General features: G+C 36.9%; 2 protein-coding genes across 4 annotated transcripts in view; one reads left to right on the top strand and one right to left on the bottom strand.

Moving 5' to 3' along the window:
- Positions 1-49: 49 nt before the first annotated feature.
- FAAP24 (FA core complex associated protein 24) lies at positions 50-3,998 on the top strand. 2 transcript variants are annotated; one of them, XM_032121877.1, is made up of 5 exons: positions 50-421; positions 684-845; positions 1,456-1,595; positions 1,904-2,056; positions 2,658-3,998. In XM_032121877.1, exons 2-5 carry the CDS (start codon positions 734-736, stop codon positions 2,898-2,900), a joined length of 648 nt encoding a protein of 215 aa, XP_031977768.1. In that variant the 5' UTR covers positions 50-421; positions 684-733; the 3' UTR covers positions 2,901-3,998. The 2 variants fall into 2 exon arrangements, with proteins under 2 accessions (XP_031977768.1, XP_031977767.1); XM_032121876.1 differs by having other exon boundaries at positions 50-426.
- A 1,094-nt stretch (positions 3,999-5,092) lies between these two features.
- RHPN2 (rhophilin Rho GTPase binding protein 2) overlaps positions 5,093-16,551 on the bottom strand; it is a 34,535-nt gene continuing 23,076 nt past the window's right edge. For both annotated transcript variants that reach the window (XM_032121867.1, XM_032121866.1), the window contains exons 6-15: positions 16,408-16,532; positions 15,308-15,474; positions 12,843-13,030; positions 11,393-11,549; positions 10,814-10,933; positions 10,523-10,717; positions 9,665-9,741; positions 8,785-8,931; positions 7,817-7,972; positions 5,093-6,554 (exon numbers count right to left, since the gene is read on the bottom strand). In XM_032121867.1, coding sequence (XP_031977758.1) covers positions 6,303-6,554; positions 7,817-7,972; positions 8,785-8,931; positions 9,665-9,741; positions 10,523-10,717; positions 10,814-10,933; positions 11,393-11,549; positions 12,843-13,030; positions 15,308-15,474; positions 16,408-16,532 — 1,584 coding nt within the window. In that variant the 3' untranslated portion in view covers positions 5,093-6,302. The remainder of the gene's footprint in view (positions 6,555-7,816; positions 7,973-8,784; positions 8,932-9,664; positions 9,742-10,522; positions 10,718-10,813; positions 10,934-11,392; positions 11,550-12,842; positions 13,031-15,307; positions 15,475-16,407; positions 16,533-16,551) is intronic.

Raw genomic sequence — 16,551 nt, 5'->3', positions numbered from 1 at the left:
TCGCTCGCGGCCCGCGGAGCTCTCGCTCCCGATTCGCGGCCAGCGCTGTCGCTCGGTTGTCTCCTGCCGGCCGCGCCTCTGGGCGGCTCAGCGCGGGAGCGGCCGCGGCCCGTGAGGCCTCTCCTCGCCCCTCAGAGTGGGCCGCGCTCTGCGAGTGGTTCGGTGTGCGTGTGTGTGTGTTTGCGGTGGTACCGGCTTGTCTGTGGTGCTTGTCCTCAAATCATGCCTTAGTCTCCCAATTCCCCTTAAAGTCAGAACACCGCGTAAAGCTGGCAAACCTGAAAATAATCTCTCCCAGCAACTACCTTTTAATAATCCGTCTGGAGACTTCGGCCAGCTGAGGGATGGAGGTGCCTTTGGAGTTGGCTTTGCAATTCAAGAAGATTTTCTCCCAGCAAAAGTGGATGAAGGCACGGAAAAGGCAATGTGTGTTTTCTCACCATCTATGTGTTTTAATTCTGGCGTTTTTCAGATTGAGTGGTAAAGCTGAAACTGGAATTTGCAAGCCAGCAGCCTGTATTAAAGTGAACGGAGTTGCTGGCCGATTTTGATATGCTCACCTTAACTGTAAGGACGCTTGAGGAAGGAGATAGTGTCTCTTCCAGAATATTATATCCTAAATTTAGGATTAAAATGTATAAGCTTGGAACAGGCTTGTAAAATGTGTTGCTATTTTTCCACAGTTCTTTCTAAGGTGTAACTGCTACTGAAGGAGGGTTTTAAAGGAGGTCTGATGACAACAAAAGTGAACTTTCCTGTAACAGCAGGATCTATAGTTGTCCCTTACGGGCACGTGATTGGAAATGAGAAGTGGAGAGGCTCAGAGGTAGCCCAAAGGCTACAAGGTAAGTACAAGCAAATTGGAAGAGGAAAAGCAAGTCAGGCAAAACATTCCCCTCTATTGCCCAGTAACGTTAAGAATGGCTGGAATATGCTTTACTCTGTGCCTGACTGGTCCCATATGTGTGGTACAGACTATGTTAGCAGGCTGAAAGATCCCGTTTGTTTGCCGTGTATTTATGCGATCCGCTCAGTTTTCATAGTTGCAGAGCAGTGTCGGGAAGCAGCAGAATCTGCTATTGTGAGCTTTGTTCTCCACTGAACTCCCTTGAATTTACACGTATACTCTGCTACTGTCTTGCTGGCACAACGAACTAAGTTATGATGATCCCTCCAGAAAAGCATGTGATATTTTTGTTCAAGTCCAGAGTTCACTGAGCAGCTCTAGTAATTTTAAATCTCTAGATTGGAACTGCTATTAATTGGCATTACTAAAGACATGACACAGTAGTTCAGACTGCTTGTAATAGATTTACTTGAAGGGAAAAAAGGCTTTTTATAAAGTTCATTATGAAGTCACTAGAATTATTGACACTTTAGGAAGGTTGTGCTGTGAAGCAATTATTACTATATTTTTAACTACTGTATTTTTTCTTCTAACAATCTCACCTTAAGGGAAAGTTAGACTCATCTTTGAAGGTGGCTTGGGACTGGTGGACTTTCATCTTTCAAACAGAACTTGCATTCTATTTATTTCTGAAGCAGATTTGGTTGCAGGGGATGAATTCAAACGAAGATTGGTTAGGTTTAGAAAGGTAAGTGCTATATAAAGAGAAAAGTTTCCACTTGGTATTTGTTTATTCCACACTTCTGAAGACATTCTTCTTGTGTTTTTTTTCAATTCCAGTGGAGCTGAACTTTTGGGATAATTTTCACCTGAAAATTGAAAAATTCTGCAGCTATGTGATAATGCTGTATTAAACCTCAGTCCTGCTGCTGCAACTTATGTTCTTCCTCTGATTTGCTATTAGGCAGCTCATACTTGAAAGAATTTCTCTCTGTTTCATTGCATCAGCTTGTCATTAACAAGGTTTTTTCTCATTTTTTTTTCCTTTCAATACAGGCCAGCAGTCTTAGGGGAATTGTAATTGTAGAGAAAACCCAAATCAGTGATCAGTACTACTTAGGAGTACAAAAATTTGTTGTACTTGAACTTGGAATGGTGTTGCTTCCTGTGGCAAATCAAGGAGAAGCTTCTCAGCTTATTATTCAACTAGTAAGTTTCTGTGTTATATTAATATCTGGGATGTATAGGAAAGTAGGTAGATCTCATCAATGATCACTCATTTCGGAGAGAATACAGAGGATCTTAAAGGAACACAGTATCATTTGAACGTAAGGAATAAATCTTCTGCAACAGTGATATGATAGTACAGTTCAGTGGAAAGAAGGCTCATTTGGGAACAAAGAAAAAAGATTGACATTTGCCCAATGCTACCTAGTGGCACCTCAGTACCAGATTAGATTTAAAAAATCCAGGATCATATTCTTCAATGTCAAAACCAACTTGAGATTTTGCTTTCTCTAAGGCTAGGGAAACTGTTTTTAAATTGTTTCTTTTTACCCTTTCTCTGACTGCATTAAAAAGGTGACAAAAATAATTGTTTTCATTTGTTGTTGCTATTATGAAATGGTTTGTTTCCTAGTAAGATTTTGTCAAACTGCATCCAATAAGGGAGCACACCTAAGGAAGGAGCTTGTTTTTAAAACTCCCTAGTGATTGCATTGAACTGTTTTGAGATGAAGCTATTTTAAACCCTGGAAGCAGCACTCTGGCAGAGGCGCTGGGTGTCGCTGACAGCTCTCTTTGGCTCCAGGTGCGAGAGCAGAGCAGGGATCACGGCGCTAACCCCTTCCTTCGCAAGCAGCGTGCTCAGCTGGCAGAACCGGCAGTGCTCCAGGCAGTGCAGCAGATACCCGGAGTTGGGAAAACCAAAGCTCTGCTTTTACTGCAACGGTTTGGAAGCATCCACCGGCTTTGTAACGTATCCATCAATGAGCTTGAGGAAGTAGTTGGACAAACAGTAGCACAACAAATTTATACTTTTTTACATTCCTGACGCTCATGTGCAGTGGTCTTTTGCAAAACTTGGGTTTTTTCTTCTGAATCATAAAATTTTGGGTTTAGTAATCACATATTATGCTAATTTCCATAATCATGGCTAGCAGTAACTGGTGGATGTTGACTAATTGTTTAGACTCTGATGCTTCTTTTTTACATCTGCTCTGTTCATATAGATTAAGCTGTGAAAATTGCCTTGGAGAGAAGGCTGTAAAGTATTTTGCATCTATCTGGAACAAAAAACCTAAGAAAGCTGTCTTTTTCAGCATCTGTGTTAAAAAATGGAAGAGCAATATGCTTGCTTACTTTGGTCTTCCAGAACACCATATGAATATGTGCATAGTAACTTCTCAGTAACTGGAAATATGTTACATGCTTTTAAAAAGTTAGCATATACTACTTTACAGTAACATCTTTGATTTGTAACCTTTTGGAGTTCCTTTGGAAAGTCCTACTGCAATACAGGTTTGACTTTACACTAGTTTATTTCTCTCGTTACCCCTCCAGTTCACAGGATGTTATCAAATTTATTCCCATCTGATATCCAAAATCTTTGTTAATTCATGTTGTCCTTTTGAATATAGGTTGGGCTACTAATAATAAATTGCAAAATACTTGGATATATTAATTATAACTTTTAATATGTTGATTATACTATCAATTATACTACAATATACACTATGAAGGAAATAATAGGGGAAGCTTTGAACAGAATTCATACTACTCTTCCAGTATTAATATTTTGAAAATTTATTTGTGAAGAGGATTGGTTTTCCTGGCAGCTTCCATTTTTTAAAAGTTATATTCTTATCCTCTTTTCTAAGGGTAGAATTGCCTTTTTCCATGAGGAGGTGTGTGAAAAGCATCTTTCATACCACTTGGGAGTTTGGATCACAGCAGGAAAGCAGCTCAGTAGGATTTTCAACTCCCTTTTGTGGGAGCCTTGGCACCTCTGTAAGTCATCTCTTACACTGGTTAGCATGGACAGCCGATAGACCTGTTTTTTATATTGATTCTGTCCTTGGGATGAAAATTTGTCTGTAACTTAGATATAGGTATTTCATTTAGTGAATAATAAACATCAGAATTTCCAAAAGTACAGAAAAAGATACTGCTTTTTTTCAGGGAACTAGGGAGTACTTAAGCTTCTTTATACATGGGTTTGCTTAGATTTTATTCCCTCTTCTCTCAAATTTTGTCAGTTTGCTATTAAGACTGGATTTCATGTCTAAAGCCATGTGGCTATTACGTTGCAAGACAAACACCTTTTTCCTATGACAAACGGCCATCTGCTCAGTGCATTAGAGTTCAGTTGAAGTAGTAACAATTACCATTAATGGAGTTAGAGGCTGAACTACTAATCTACTGCTAACCTTTCTTTTTAGGGCTTTACAGCAACATTATACATCCTTGTGGGTAGACTTGTTACAAAAATTCCTGTGGTCTGAGCAAGATACAAGGCACACACTCATTTCACTGCAAGTTAGTTAGCTGTTGGCTACTCAGTGTTGAATGAATCTTTCGTTAGCTGTCAGAAAACTTAAGAGTATTTCTATATATACTAAGAGTATTTGTCCAAATTTTTACTTGAATTGAGGGGTGTGTTTTAAAAAGCCAAACTTTCCTCAAGGGCAAGTGAGTGTGATGATGGGAAGGGAAAGACAGTTAATCAGGAGCTAAGAGGGAAAGTAGTTCCAGGAAGACTTATCATAGTGGGTTAAGAGAAGTGAAGAGCTGGAAGGGTGATTAGTGTTACTTTGCTAAAGGTTTTGTTACTTCGATAGCAATTTCAGCACACATGTGAAGTCAATCTCATCTGTCTGGAATACTGTATGGCAGGGGTGTGCAGATCAGTATCTGACTGCTGCTGCTTGTGTGTGTAAAAACACTACTACCACTACACATAAAAAGTAACTACTAAGGATAGGCAAGTCACAAGTAATTTACAACTTATTTTTTATGCAACCTTTATAGGGAAACTAGAAATATGTTTATACTCTTTGTAAGGCAGTTGGTTTTAAACTCTTAAGTTTATATTGCACAATACAGGAACTTCTCTTTGAAGTTTCTTAGATCTGCGTAAGCAACATTACAGAAACAAACACATGGTCTGGCAACAGTAAATAGCTAAAACCTGTAAATTACACTTTATCCTCCAACCTGCAGCAGAATCAAAAAGCTACTACTAAATGACAGCATTGAATTTTTATTCATAAATAAGGGTCATCAAGATATTTACACCTACTACACAAGAAACTAAAAATAAATGACAACTTTAAAGTTTACACCAAGATGCAAATTTTTGTTTAAAGTATCTATCTCTCTACTCTGTAGATAGCAATGTTAACTAACACTAAAGTGTTAGCAATTTTCAATTAATTTCAAGAAATAGAAGATTCTCAAAGAAATGCTCACCAGTTATTTTTTGTCCCCCTCCCTACTATAGATAGAGCTTGCTCGTGAATTGTTTCAAGGGTGGAAGGATTTTTTTGTTGCGTGATGTGATAGTAAATAAATATTCTGCCACTTAGCACAAGCACTTCTTTTTTCATATTTTAAAGCATCACTGCAATTTATGTGCCTTTGAATCAATATATTATAATATGTCCATTTTGAGATTTGTTTCACAGCTATCCATTTTATCAAGGCTAGTGAGGTACAAGTCTTAAGGTAAGTAGGTTAAATAATGTTTGGTATAAAGCCTGTTTTTAACAACTGAATCTGCAGACATTTAAAATGTAACCTAAATCAGAAAAAGAAAAGAGTAAAAGCCTTTTGGAGTTCAAAAGATATTTTAAATTTTAAGCCTTCTAATTCTCTTCCAAAATTAAATTACCTATTCAGTAGACTACACCTAGTACTCTGAGGAAGCATCTCTGTATAAAAACACAACTCTATGACGCTGCCCCTTGGCACAAGACTAGTTTCTCGGAATAACATTATTCCCTCTCACCTGTGGTTAGTTAAGATAATTCTTTAAAGTAGTGTTACGTGATTTATTATTGACCCTAAAGTTTAAGGGCAAAATCATTCTTTAATGTGTCCCCTATTGTTTTGCATTCAGCATCAAGTTTGTAATAAATAACTCCCATCTAGCATAGTTATAAAAAATCAGTCATAACTGTATTTTGAAATTCCAAAGAGTCCAGTCCTCATTGTCAGCAATTCTATAATCTACATCTAGTTATTGCATATCTCCCAAACCACTTCATTCTAACCTTCAAATACTTAAGTTTTACAGTTTCTGCCAGCTTCTGACCTTCTCATGTGGCTCAATGCACAGCAAATGAAGTCAACAGTATTTATCTGAGTTTATACATATGCATATGAAGATAAAATTGATCAATATTTTCATATACATTTTAAACAAAAGTCACGTTAACAGATCCTTCTGAAAGATTCAGTACAATGAACTTTCTGTATTCAAAAGTGTGAAGGGAGAAAGCTTCTTCTTAATCTGAGAACTTCCAGCCACAGCTGAAGGAAGGCAGAGTGTACTTGCAGCTTTCTGTCTATTTTTAGTTCCCCAACTTAGAAAAGGGAGTTTTAGTGGAGCTTTCTTGGTCTGATCAATTTTATCCTCGTCCATGGCTAAACAGATTAAGGAGTATGTCTTCTGCATTCCCATAGAGTAAGTTGCACTCTTGCTATGCTGTAGGAAAAAAGAGAAGCATTGTAAGAATCAGTCATCCAAAATGGGTCAAAATTTTGACAGTAACAAAAGGTTACTGTGCAAATAGTTTTCCAGGGCAGACTGCAGCAAGCTTTCTGTGCTAATGACATTACTAACTGAGCACAAGGCCCTTCAGAGTGCTGTGATCCTGGTATTTTGCACATGTAGTCTCAAGGGTACACTCTGCAAAGCATAAAGGAACTTGTGAATCTTTTCATGGATTGTTAAACATTTACTGGCTTCTAGCATAACTATTTATACACACACTAACCTCCCTACATAGCTCAAGTATGTAGTTCTTGCACAAATCTGAAGGGGAGTCCTTTTGCCACCGTTGGACAGGTTCTATGTTGATCACAACTATAAGAGCTCTTGTGTGACATTCTCTTGGAATACCTGAAAGGCACAGCCTTCTCTTTCTTATCTTAGCTTTGCCCTGAAGGAATTTGATTCTATTCTAGCCTATTCTTTCCAGTTGCAACTTGGAATGGCAGAGGTGTAATTCCTTATTTTCAATACGGAAAATCAATTTAAACAAAACAAGAAAACCTAACAGCAGCAAGGGCACCTTAATAGCTTCTAAGGCAACACTACTTGAGTGTCTAAGCTGGCCAGGGAATGTTAAAAGCATGGAGTGGATTTAGCTGAGCTACAGGTTCTTCCACACAACTAGTAAGTTATTTAGAGCTTAATATTTTTTAATCTTGTGATGACTTTCCCTTAGTCTACAGCTTCTATAGTAGCTTAGTAACTGACTAGACAGTTAAAAATCCACCAAAAAATACATACATTAATCCATGATCTAATACAAAAGTCATAGATCATTTAGAGTAACAATGCACAGAAAATAAACATGTGGTCTTGGATTTTCTATTTCATTCCATTATTGTTTAATTGTGGTTTTTTCAATGCTAAACAGGGTAGTGCCTTCATCTTCTGGGACAAGTTAGGGGAAATAAACTATGTCTTCAATTTTATCATGCAATTAATCTAAGTAACTCCACTACAAAAAAGCCCACCACCCAACCATTCTTATGCAGACAGACTACTTTAGCTTGCTAGGTCACAATGGTTTAAACAGATGGTTTGAAAGTGAACACATGTCTGAAGGCTTTAAATATTCACAGGTTGAGTGGGATATCTGACTACATGGAAGAAAACATTAATCAGGAACTGAATGCAGGCAAGTGAAAAAACTCTCACATATCAAATCTGCAAAATATATATCCCTCATTACATACCAAAGATGCCGCTGTATCCTGGCAACTAATAACATCAAGCTCTATGGGCTGCTTTCCCACACTTTTTAATTTTTCCAGCACCTCATTCACACCAAGCCACTTGCAATCCATGCCACCAATTGAAACAATGTAGTCACCTTCTTTTAGGCCAGCTGACTGTCAAAAAATTGGGCAAAGGTTATTATCTGGAATTATAAAGACACGTGAAATGTTTTTGTCATCATATAGTATCTGCCCCAAAGGCATTTCACTCTTAGATGCTACAAGCCCATTCTCTAGCCACACATGCACAACTTTCCCAGGTACACAAATTACCTTTTGAGTTACCATTGAAGTGATTCTGGTATTCTCAAGTGTTGGCTGGTTTTATGTTCTTTTCACTTTTCTTCTTAAGTAAATGAACCCTATGCTATGCTATTGTCCCCTACAGGACACTGCATTTTCTGCAGTGTTTTACTCTTTTCTCATTATTTTTATTTGTACTTCTGTGGATACTTCTGCCTTTTCTATAGCTAAACTGCTCATTACTACATGCTGCTTTATCCCTTTGGATTTTCCCCAAAAGAACAACATTACAAGCCAATAAAATGTTCTTGCCCCTCTTTCCTTAGGCAGACGCTACACCTTGCATTCCCTTCCCGATCCTTATTCTTGTTGCTACTCGTTAAAGCATTTATCCCTTCTAACTTCCTGAATAAGACAGGAAGTAACATTTGCTTTTATTATTTGTGACTTTTTAAGAATGAACAGAGAAAGAAATCAACTCTGTTTCATGTAATGTCAGGGATATGATTACTTCAACAATCTACAGCATATATAGCACTGAAAATGCATTCAGATTATATGAATTGACTATACTAATATATAGAACTCAATAAATACTCCAGACACGAGTATGAACAAGTGAAAGGTACATTTTAATGCTAGAGTCTGCAGAGAAATCGTTAATATCACACCAATATACTTACTGCTGCAGAACAAACTGGATCAAGACAATAAACCTGTACTGGTGAACCTCCTTTTAGACTGAATCCAAGCTCTCCTACTTCATTGTGAAGGCGAATGGTACGTGGAGCCGTCCATCTCTGCTTGGCTGAGAACACTGTCAGTGGGCCCTGGAGGTAACACAACAGCAGGCATATTATGGTTTACTGTCACTTCAAGCAAGCATTTCTGGTTTTGTAAGTCATAATGCTTTAAGCTCATCTAGTGTAGATTTTTACTCAGGTTAACTTCCAGCTAATTCCCCTGAAGTACTAAATCCTATTTCTTGACTGTTCAGTTGCTACTTCAAACAGAGTGGGATAAAGGCAACCGCCAAGTTGTTCCAGGATCTCTATTACAGTGTGCAGAATCTTTTGGCTGCATAGGCTCTAAGGTCCTACATTACTCCATTTCAGAGGAGATAAACTAATTCATGAAACATTGTATATTCTGATCCTAACCATAACTCCCAGTTCTTTTGCTCACTGACACATAGACACCTGAAAGACTGGCTGTGTCACACACAAGTCACATGTTCTCCATGCCTGTCTCCACATACTATGTATTTCTCCCCCCTTTTAAGTTGTGTGCAATTATCTATTGAGACTTCATGGGACTTTTATGAAGGTTTTCAAGACTGAATACCGTGCAAGCCATATAGAAATGGCACTTTTATTCTTTGCTGCTCTTGACTTATACCTCTAAAGCTAAGGGTGATTTCTCCAATAACTTCTGAAAAAAACCCAGTTACTACGGGATAATTTTTTCAGGCTATAATACCTGTGTCCCTTCCCTCATGTTAAGAGTGAATTTATAGTTGCTATCAAAATGGCAGAGGTTGGTCAGCATTAGTATGTTACATACCAGCTTGTGAAAGAAGTCTTTAACTTTCACCTTGGAAAACTGAGGAGCAATTGTTCCTACTTTATGTTCTGTTTTAGCTGAAACAAAAAGAAAACAAAGTTAAAATTAAGTATTAGTTAAGAGACATAGAAATTTATTTTTCTTGCATTCCAAGCTAGATAGGAATTTGTCCTAAATTCTTCCTAGACTGTGGAAAAATTAATTTTGGTGGGAATTTGTCAGACAGATATCAGAACTGCCTTAAAAATATTTTCAGAGCTCACAGTAGCAATACAGAAAACTTTTAAAAAATCCATCTGAACAAAGCTGTGCTATTCCCATCGTTAATTTATTTCTCTTTGAGAAGTTTTTAAAACCAGCACTCATAATTTCCTACTGCTTCCAAACAGGAAAAAGTGTATGAACTGGATTAAGGTAGAAAAAAAAAAATAGCAGTCAAATTGAGTTAACAATCCAGACTAATACAAGAGTTGGGCTCAAGAAACAGTTACTACCATTTTCCCCCCATATAATTTTAACTTTTAAAGTTTCCCCATTTTCCCTAGGTCACAAGATAGTCACCAAAAAAAGCTGGATTCTAACTAACCACCATCGTTACCTACCCCAAAAAACAGTGTTGCTTGAGACAGGAACACTGTAAAACAGTTCTAACAAAATATATTGATCAAAATATATTGATCTGTGATTGAGGAAACGTAAGAAATCTGAACTCTACAAATGTACAGTATATGCTTACACATTATTTATGTGTGGAAACATATTATATATGTATTCATATATATAAATTAAAGGCATATCCCCATGAAAGCATATTCACGTATGGTTAGACAGCCTTTATTTCTGGCTGTGTACACTTACGGAGTATATCTGGAGCCTGGATTAGACTTAGAAAATCATCTTCTGTCTCTTGCTGAGCATATTTGAGAAGTGAACGCTTATGTGCAGCTGTCAGAACCTCCTGAAGAACCTCAATGTTTCGAAGCTTTTTGCATAGCCCACAGACTCTTAGAGCTTCTTCATGGTAAACAATGGCTTTGCGTAAATGTGCTTTCCCTGAAAACATTAGAAACCATTGGTTGTCATCCACAGACAATAAATACAAGGTAATTTTCAAATTGCAGCTAGTAGCTGTGTGAAACTTGCAGTTACCTAATTGTTTTCTCTGAACTTTGTCCTTTAAAACAGCAAGAACCATCAGCCCTTCAGGCACACAGTCATACAGCTGGGACAAAGCTTTCTCCTGCTGATCTTTGTCATCGCTGGGCTGCACTGTAATAATGGATAAAAAACATTAACCATACACATCTCTTTGTCTCCTGTTCCTTTACGTGTATTGTTGTGTAGTTATTACTACATTCTCTCCCAATGCAGTATAATACTTATATATGTGTATATAAATATATAAATTTTAGTTTTGGTTTTATCATCTACAATATGCAAGTAATACTTACATGCCAGAACATATTGATAAAATCTGAACTATTTAGTAGCATATAATGGATATAACTTTTCTTTTGTTTCTGTAAAAGTTAGTTTATTGAACTTTCACATTTTTCTCAAAAAACAAAAAGAGCATGGCCTCTTTTGAATGGAGAAAATGACCACAAGTTAACATATATTGAAGCACCAGAGTTCTTGTCTCCAAGACTTATCCACAGACCAAATTATAGCTGTTGGTGCATTTATTATTTTTATTTATATGAACATATAAAGAAGTATGGTTCTTACATTCATGGTCACACAGAATGGTGGCAATGAAGTAATGCGCCAGAGCTTTGTAATGGTCTGACTTTATTTGTGCCAGCTTAGACCAGGAATAGGGAATATTCTCTTTCACTGGTTCCTGATTCATTGCAATGTTAACCAGCATGTAAACCTCTCCCACCTAAAATAAAACACATAATTGAAGTATGAGAACTTTAATACTAGGTATTAGGAACTCAAGTAAGGGATATAACATTCAGGCTTAAGATAATTTCATGTGCAATCACATCAAAGAAGGAAAAAAATATGGTTAGCATGGGTTGGAAATAAGTTTGGAAAAAAATTTGAAATGTCATCTCAGATTTTTCCCTCACAAGAAACGTAAATCAATTTTGTAGAAGAACAGATGGACTAAGTCAGTCAATCTATATGGCTTCATAATTAAATAAAAACACCATATAATAAACAGGTCTTAATTTACAAATATATCTCATTAATTCAGTTGAAAAAAAGGGTGAAGCATAATCAAACAGTAGATTTGTGCTTCACTTTGAAACTGTGGAGTCATACATAGCCTTAGGTTTGTGTGGTCTAGTTAAAACTGGGATGTTATCCTTTATACAGAGGAAATAAAATAGTTTTTCAAGCAGTGAATGCTGCTTTAATGGATCAAACTACTCCAACTGACAGAATCAAAAGATCTTTCCCCTGCAGCTGATCAATCCTACAGAAATGTCAGGGTGGCTTTACAGGGTTGCTATGAAAGGGTTTGCCTGTTTTTCTAGTATGGAACTACTTATGTATCTGCTACTCTGAAATAACTGAGAAAGCATAGGAATATCTTTGTGGCATACCTCTTTTTTGATACATAACTCAGTCAAGTATTAACACTACCTTCTGGGGCAAGCCTATCTGCCCATTTTCTGGCAAGTCCCAAGATAGCTCTGCAGGTACCAATTTGACTGTCATCATCCTTGCCTCAGTAACAATTTAGTTACTCTTTCAGATTAAGCTTTTTAGGTTTGCATCCCTTTCAGCTACTGGGAAGCAAGAGAGGTTGTGTTCAATACTTAACAGGGAACCACACAAACAACCCTGGCCTTTTATATGTACTTCTGGGGATGAAAACAGTACTGTTTGAAAGACCAACATAAAAAACTTGTAAAAAACCTTCAGCAAGTTCACTGCCTGAGTGTTTCAAGATATTTCTGTTAAACGCCATGAATTATGAATTAAATAAATTGTAACAACTCTAAAATAACATTTAAATTTCATCTATTCACGTTTTAATCTTCTGAAAGATTGTGCTTTTCACTGTAGTTTGTGAGCTGTCCCTTGTTATTTTTGGTTTTCAGTAATGGTTGTTAACATTTAAATTTAATAAATTCCGTTAATATTACTAAAAGCTGTAGGTAGTAACACAGCATTGTAAACAGTTATTTTAAAGACTAGATTTAAAAGTCCCGTATTTTACCTTGGCAACTTCCTGTGTCATTTTTACTAGCGTGAAAAACTCATTGCGTATTCCAGAAAGACCAATCTGCTCAAAAACACACTCTTGAGCTTGTGCAAGCATCATTTTTACTAGTACGTTCAGCATAGCTGGGCTCATATCATAACTTGGTGTGTGAGTAAAGGTCTCCTTTAAGTAGCTTAGAACTCCTGTAATTACAAAACGGTTTTGTCAGCATTACAAAGAGAAACAAGTGAACTTAATTCTAGTATGTACCATAATAATTAGGATTGAAAGCATATTTTCTAGTACTGTACTACAGCAGTCTGAAGGGATTCTTGGTACTTAAGAAGTTAGACTGACCTACAGGTTTTCCTTTGCATTGCCATCAACCATCCCCAAGTACAGTTCTCAAAATTACATTTCAGAGGAGCAACAGAAACTGAAAGTTTTGATAGCACTGCCTTCAGATTTGCTTGTAAAAGTTCTTGTGGTTGACCATAAGACTGTGCTGAACTGAATGTGACTTGTATGTGGGAGTGGTAGGCTATGGCTTATCCAGGGAACAAAGAAGAGAAAAATCTGCATAGCTGTAAGGAGATGACAGTATTAGAGCCTCTGGATAGAAGGAAAAGACACAAGCATATAAACTTAATGAAATATTAATCTCCTCCTCAAATGCTGCTAAGTGCATTGTGTGTCCCAGTGAAAGCTCCATTCCATGCCTGTAAACTACAATTTTTATTTATACTTATAAATATAACAGGGTAAAAATAAGATTCTTCTCTAGACATTTGGTTCCACCAAAATATTAATAATTTCTATCATATATCAAATTTAAAACAAACACTAACTGTAGTGCAATACTAAGTAACAGTTTCATGGATGGAAACATAACCTTCAGTAGGCATGCCATCCGACTGGTTTAGTGAGTTCAACAAGCTTGCTAATGCTGACGATCCTGCAAAAAGTGTAACAGTAAGACCTCTGCCTTTTAAGTATTCCAGCTTCTGTAATCTTACTTCTTGCCACTACACTCAGTTCTGGCCATGTTGTGCAGTATTTTCCTACTAACGGTGTCTGTGATTTTTGATTTTTCATGTTACACTTTTATCTGAATTTTTAACATGCCATTACACAAATTTCAAATATGGCCATGCCTACCTTTTTGCACTAAAAAAATTAATCCCAGACTTACCAGGCATATCCCAAGTACTGATGGAGTGCCCTACTGAAAGAGACCGAAAGTATAGGAGGAAAAAATTATGGGGTTTTTTGTTCTCAAAATATTTCAGCTTATATTGAGGAAAAATTCTGTGCAACATCTTCCATTCAACACTGAGAAACAGTTAACACAGACTCTGTTATCATGCTTCTGCCAACACAATGAAGTGTTACGGCACCATGCACAGGTACAATGAAATGCCTCCTGCACATGGGGCCCTGCAAAGGTATGTGGTAGTAAATAACACCTTTCCACTTTTGCATTAATTCTGTTCTGCAAACATGTTGAAGTGAAAAGCAGTGATTTTTTTTTTATTTGCAAAATGGAAGGAGCAGCAGTAATATTGAGAAATTTCCCAACTACTGAAATTTCTTTTAGATGAAATACAAAGGTTGAAAAAGAATTTATTTTAAATATGCACGAAGAAATACTATAATTTTTTTTTGACAGCTGTGTATTCAAAGGAGGGGATTTATACAAATTCAACTCTGTGCTCCACAGTTTTTAGCTGATAAAGCTACCCATACAGTGCAAACCAATAGCCACATATTGTTAGTGCAGAAATAAATCTTACAGTACATATTAATTACAAAGGACACGTCTTTAAGTATTATGTGTAGCACAGATGATACTTACAAAACAAATCAGAAAACCTATTTAAAAGCCCCCAACAAAACCAAAAGATTTTGTAACATATTAGTTCAAGGGATAGGATTCCCTTTAACGGAATTTCTATTTCTCCTTGCTTGGGACAGAGATTGATTATTTTGGACCTGTTTACCTTTGGAATCTATGGAAAACAGGTAGTCAGCTCCCAGTGAATTTCAACTTTCACCAGAGAAAAAAGCAAGATTAATTTTTAAGACCCCCATATAAAAAACCAGGCTTAAAGGGTTTTTATCAAAGCTGTAAATTGTCTCTTGTACAGATTTGACACCAATGTGCTATCACTGAGGTAAAAGCAGTTAAAAGTTGGTGAAAGAAGGAATGAAGCAGTTAATGCTAGTGCTGTAACTTGGACCTTTGAACTGCAGTTCAGTAATCATTAACCACAGTATTCACTATCTTATCTGTATGTTCAGACTACAGTTCCAGGTTTTGAATTGAAGCTTCACCTGAGCTCTTCACTAGGCTTCTTGAATGTCCCTGTTCTTCTTTTTTTGTGTAATGAGCTCAGTAGCAAATGCAGAAATCTGTACAACATCAGAATGAGATTGTGAACATTTGCATGAAGATCTTTCCAGTATTTCAAGATGTGTACCTGCAGCTTTCTGAAAAGCATCAACAGCATTTTCAAGTCCAGCTTGGGTCTGACGATTGCATCTTGTTGCAATCTGGGTGTAGAGAGCTCCAATGTTGAACAGAACACTAGCTTTTTCAAGCAACAGATTTTGTTGACACACTGGGACACCTGTAAAGGAATCATACCTTGGGAAACAAAAATTAGAAGAAGTGTTAAGATTGGCAGAGTCCATTGAAAAAACAAGTATTTTCATTCTGTTTTTCTGAGTAGTGGAATTCTTAACTGTTCTGCCACAGTGAAAACGAAGGTGAACAGAAACACCACTATGTTCTGCAAGGACAGCCCACATAATTAACGTAAGCCAGAGAACAGCATTATTTGAGACAGTTTTCAGTAGGTTTTACAGTAATGCCTCCATAATGTCATTATATTTAACTCAGAAGTACCTATAAAATATCAGAGGTGAAAAGCATACCAGGAAAGTATCCATATATGCTGCTATGCTCTCCTACTTATATGTTGCCAAAGATCAAACATTGGCATGGTCAGATCCTCTACTGTTTGTGTTTAAAGTTTCTATTTGCAGTTATGACTAGAAATTTAACAGTTCCTTTTGGCTACATGGCAGTCATGTTTTTTCATCATAAAAATTTTCAATTCAGAGTCAAATTTGGCTCACAGCTGTAGTAAATATTCCCTTATAAAAAATGAAGTCACTCTTTTCTTTCTTCTGGCCCAAGTGGTCTTCTTAACAAATTGTAGAAGGGGAATTAAGGTCTGACTCCATTCCTTGTCCTCATTTTGTACACCAAGGTTCAGAATTCGGAAACATCTGTAGCTGTCCAAAATTAAGGTTATTTTCTCTATTTCTGCCTTGTGCTAACCTGTAGCCCAAACCATAATCTAGTCAGTGGTTTCACTCTAAGCACGAAAAGGGTGTATTGTATTCGGGTTTACTCTTAACTTAAAAAAAAAAAAAAAATTGACAACACACACTGCAGGGATTCAGGAGGAGAGACACACTGAGGTGCTTCAGATTAAACAAAAGACAGTTCATAATTAACCAGTGTTCTGGGGGGAAAAAAAGGACTAAAGAGAAATATGAACTACACACTTACCACGTAAATAAAACTCCAATGTGCCTGGTGGGTGGGAAAAATCTGTTTTCTACATAACCAAGTTGCAGGAAATAGCTTATCAACATCTCAATGCCAGCTTCATCTCGGCTGGGAGTGCGGCAGGCCTTGAAATACAATAGATTA

The sequence above is a fragment of the Corvus moneduloides genome, chromosome 12, assembly GCF_009650955.1.
Source record: "Corvus moneduloides isolate bCorMon1 chromosome 12, bCorMon1.pri, whole genome shotgun sequence".
Taxonomy (NCBI): domain Eukaryota; kingdom Metazoa; phylum Chordata; class Aves; order Passeriformes; family Corvidae; genus Corvus; species Corvus moneduloides.
The sequence above is the reverse complement of the archived record's forward strand: the minus strand, read 5'-3'. Positions and strand labels throughout refer to the sequence as shown.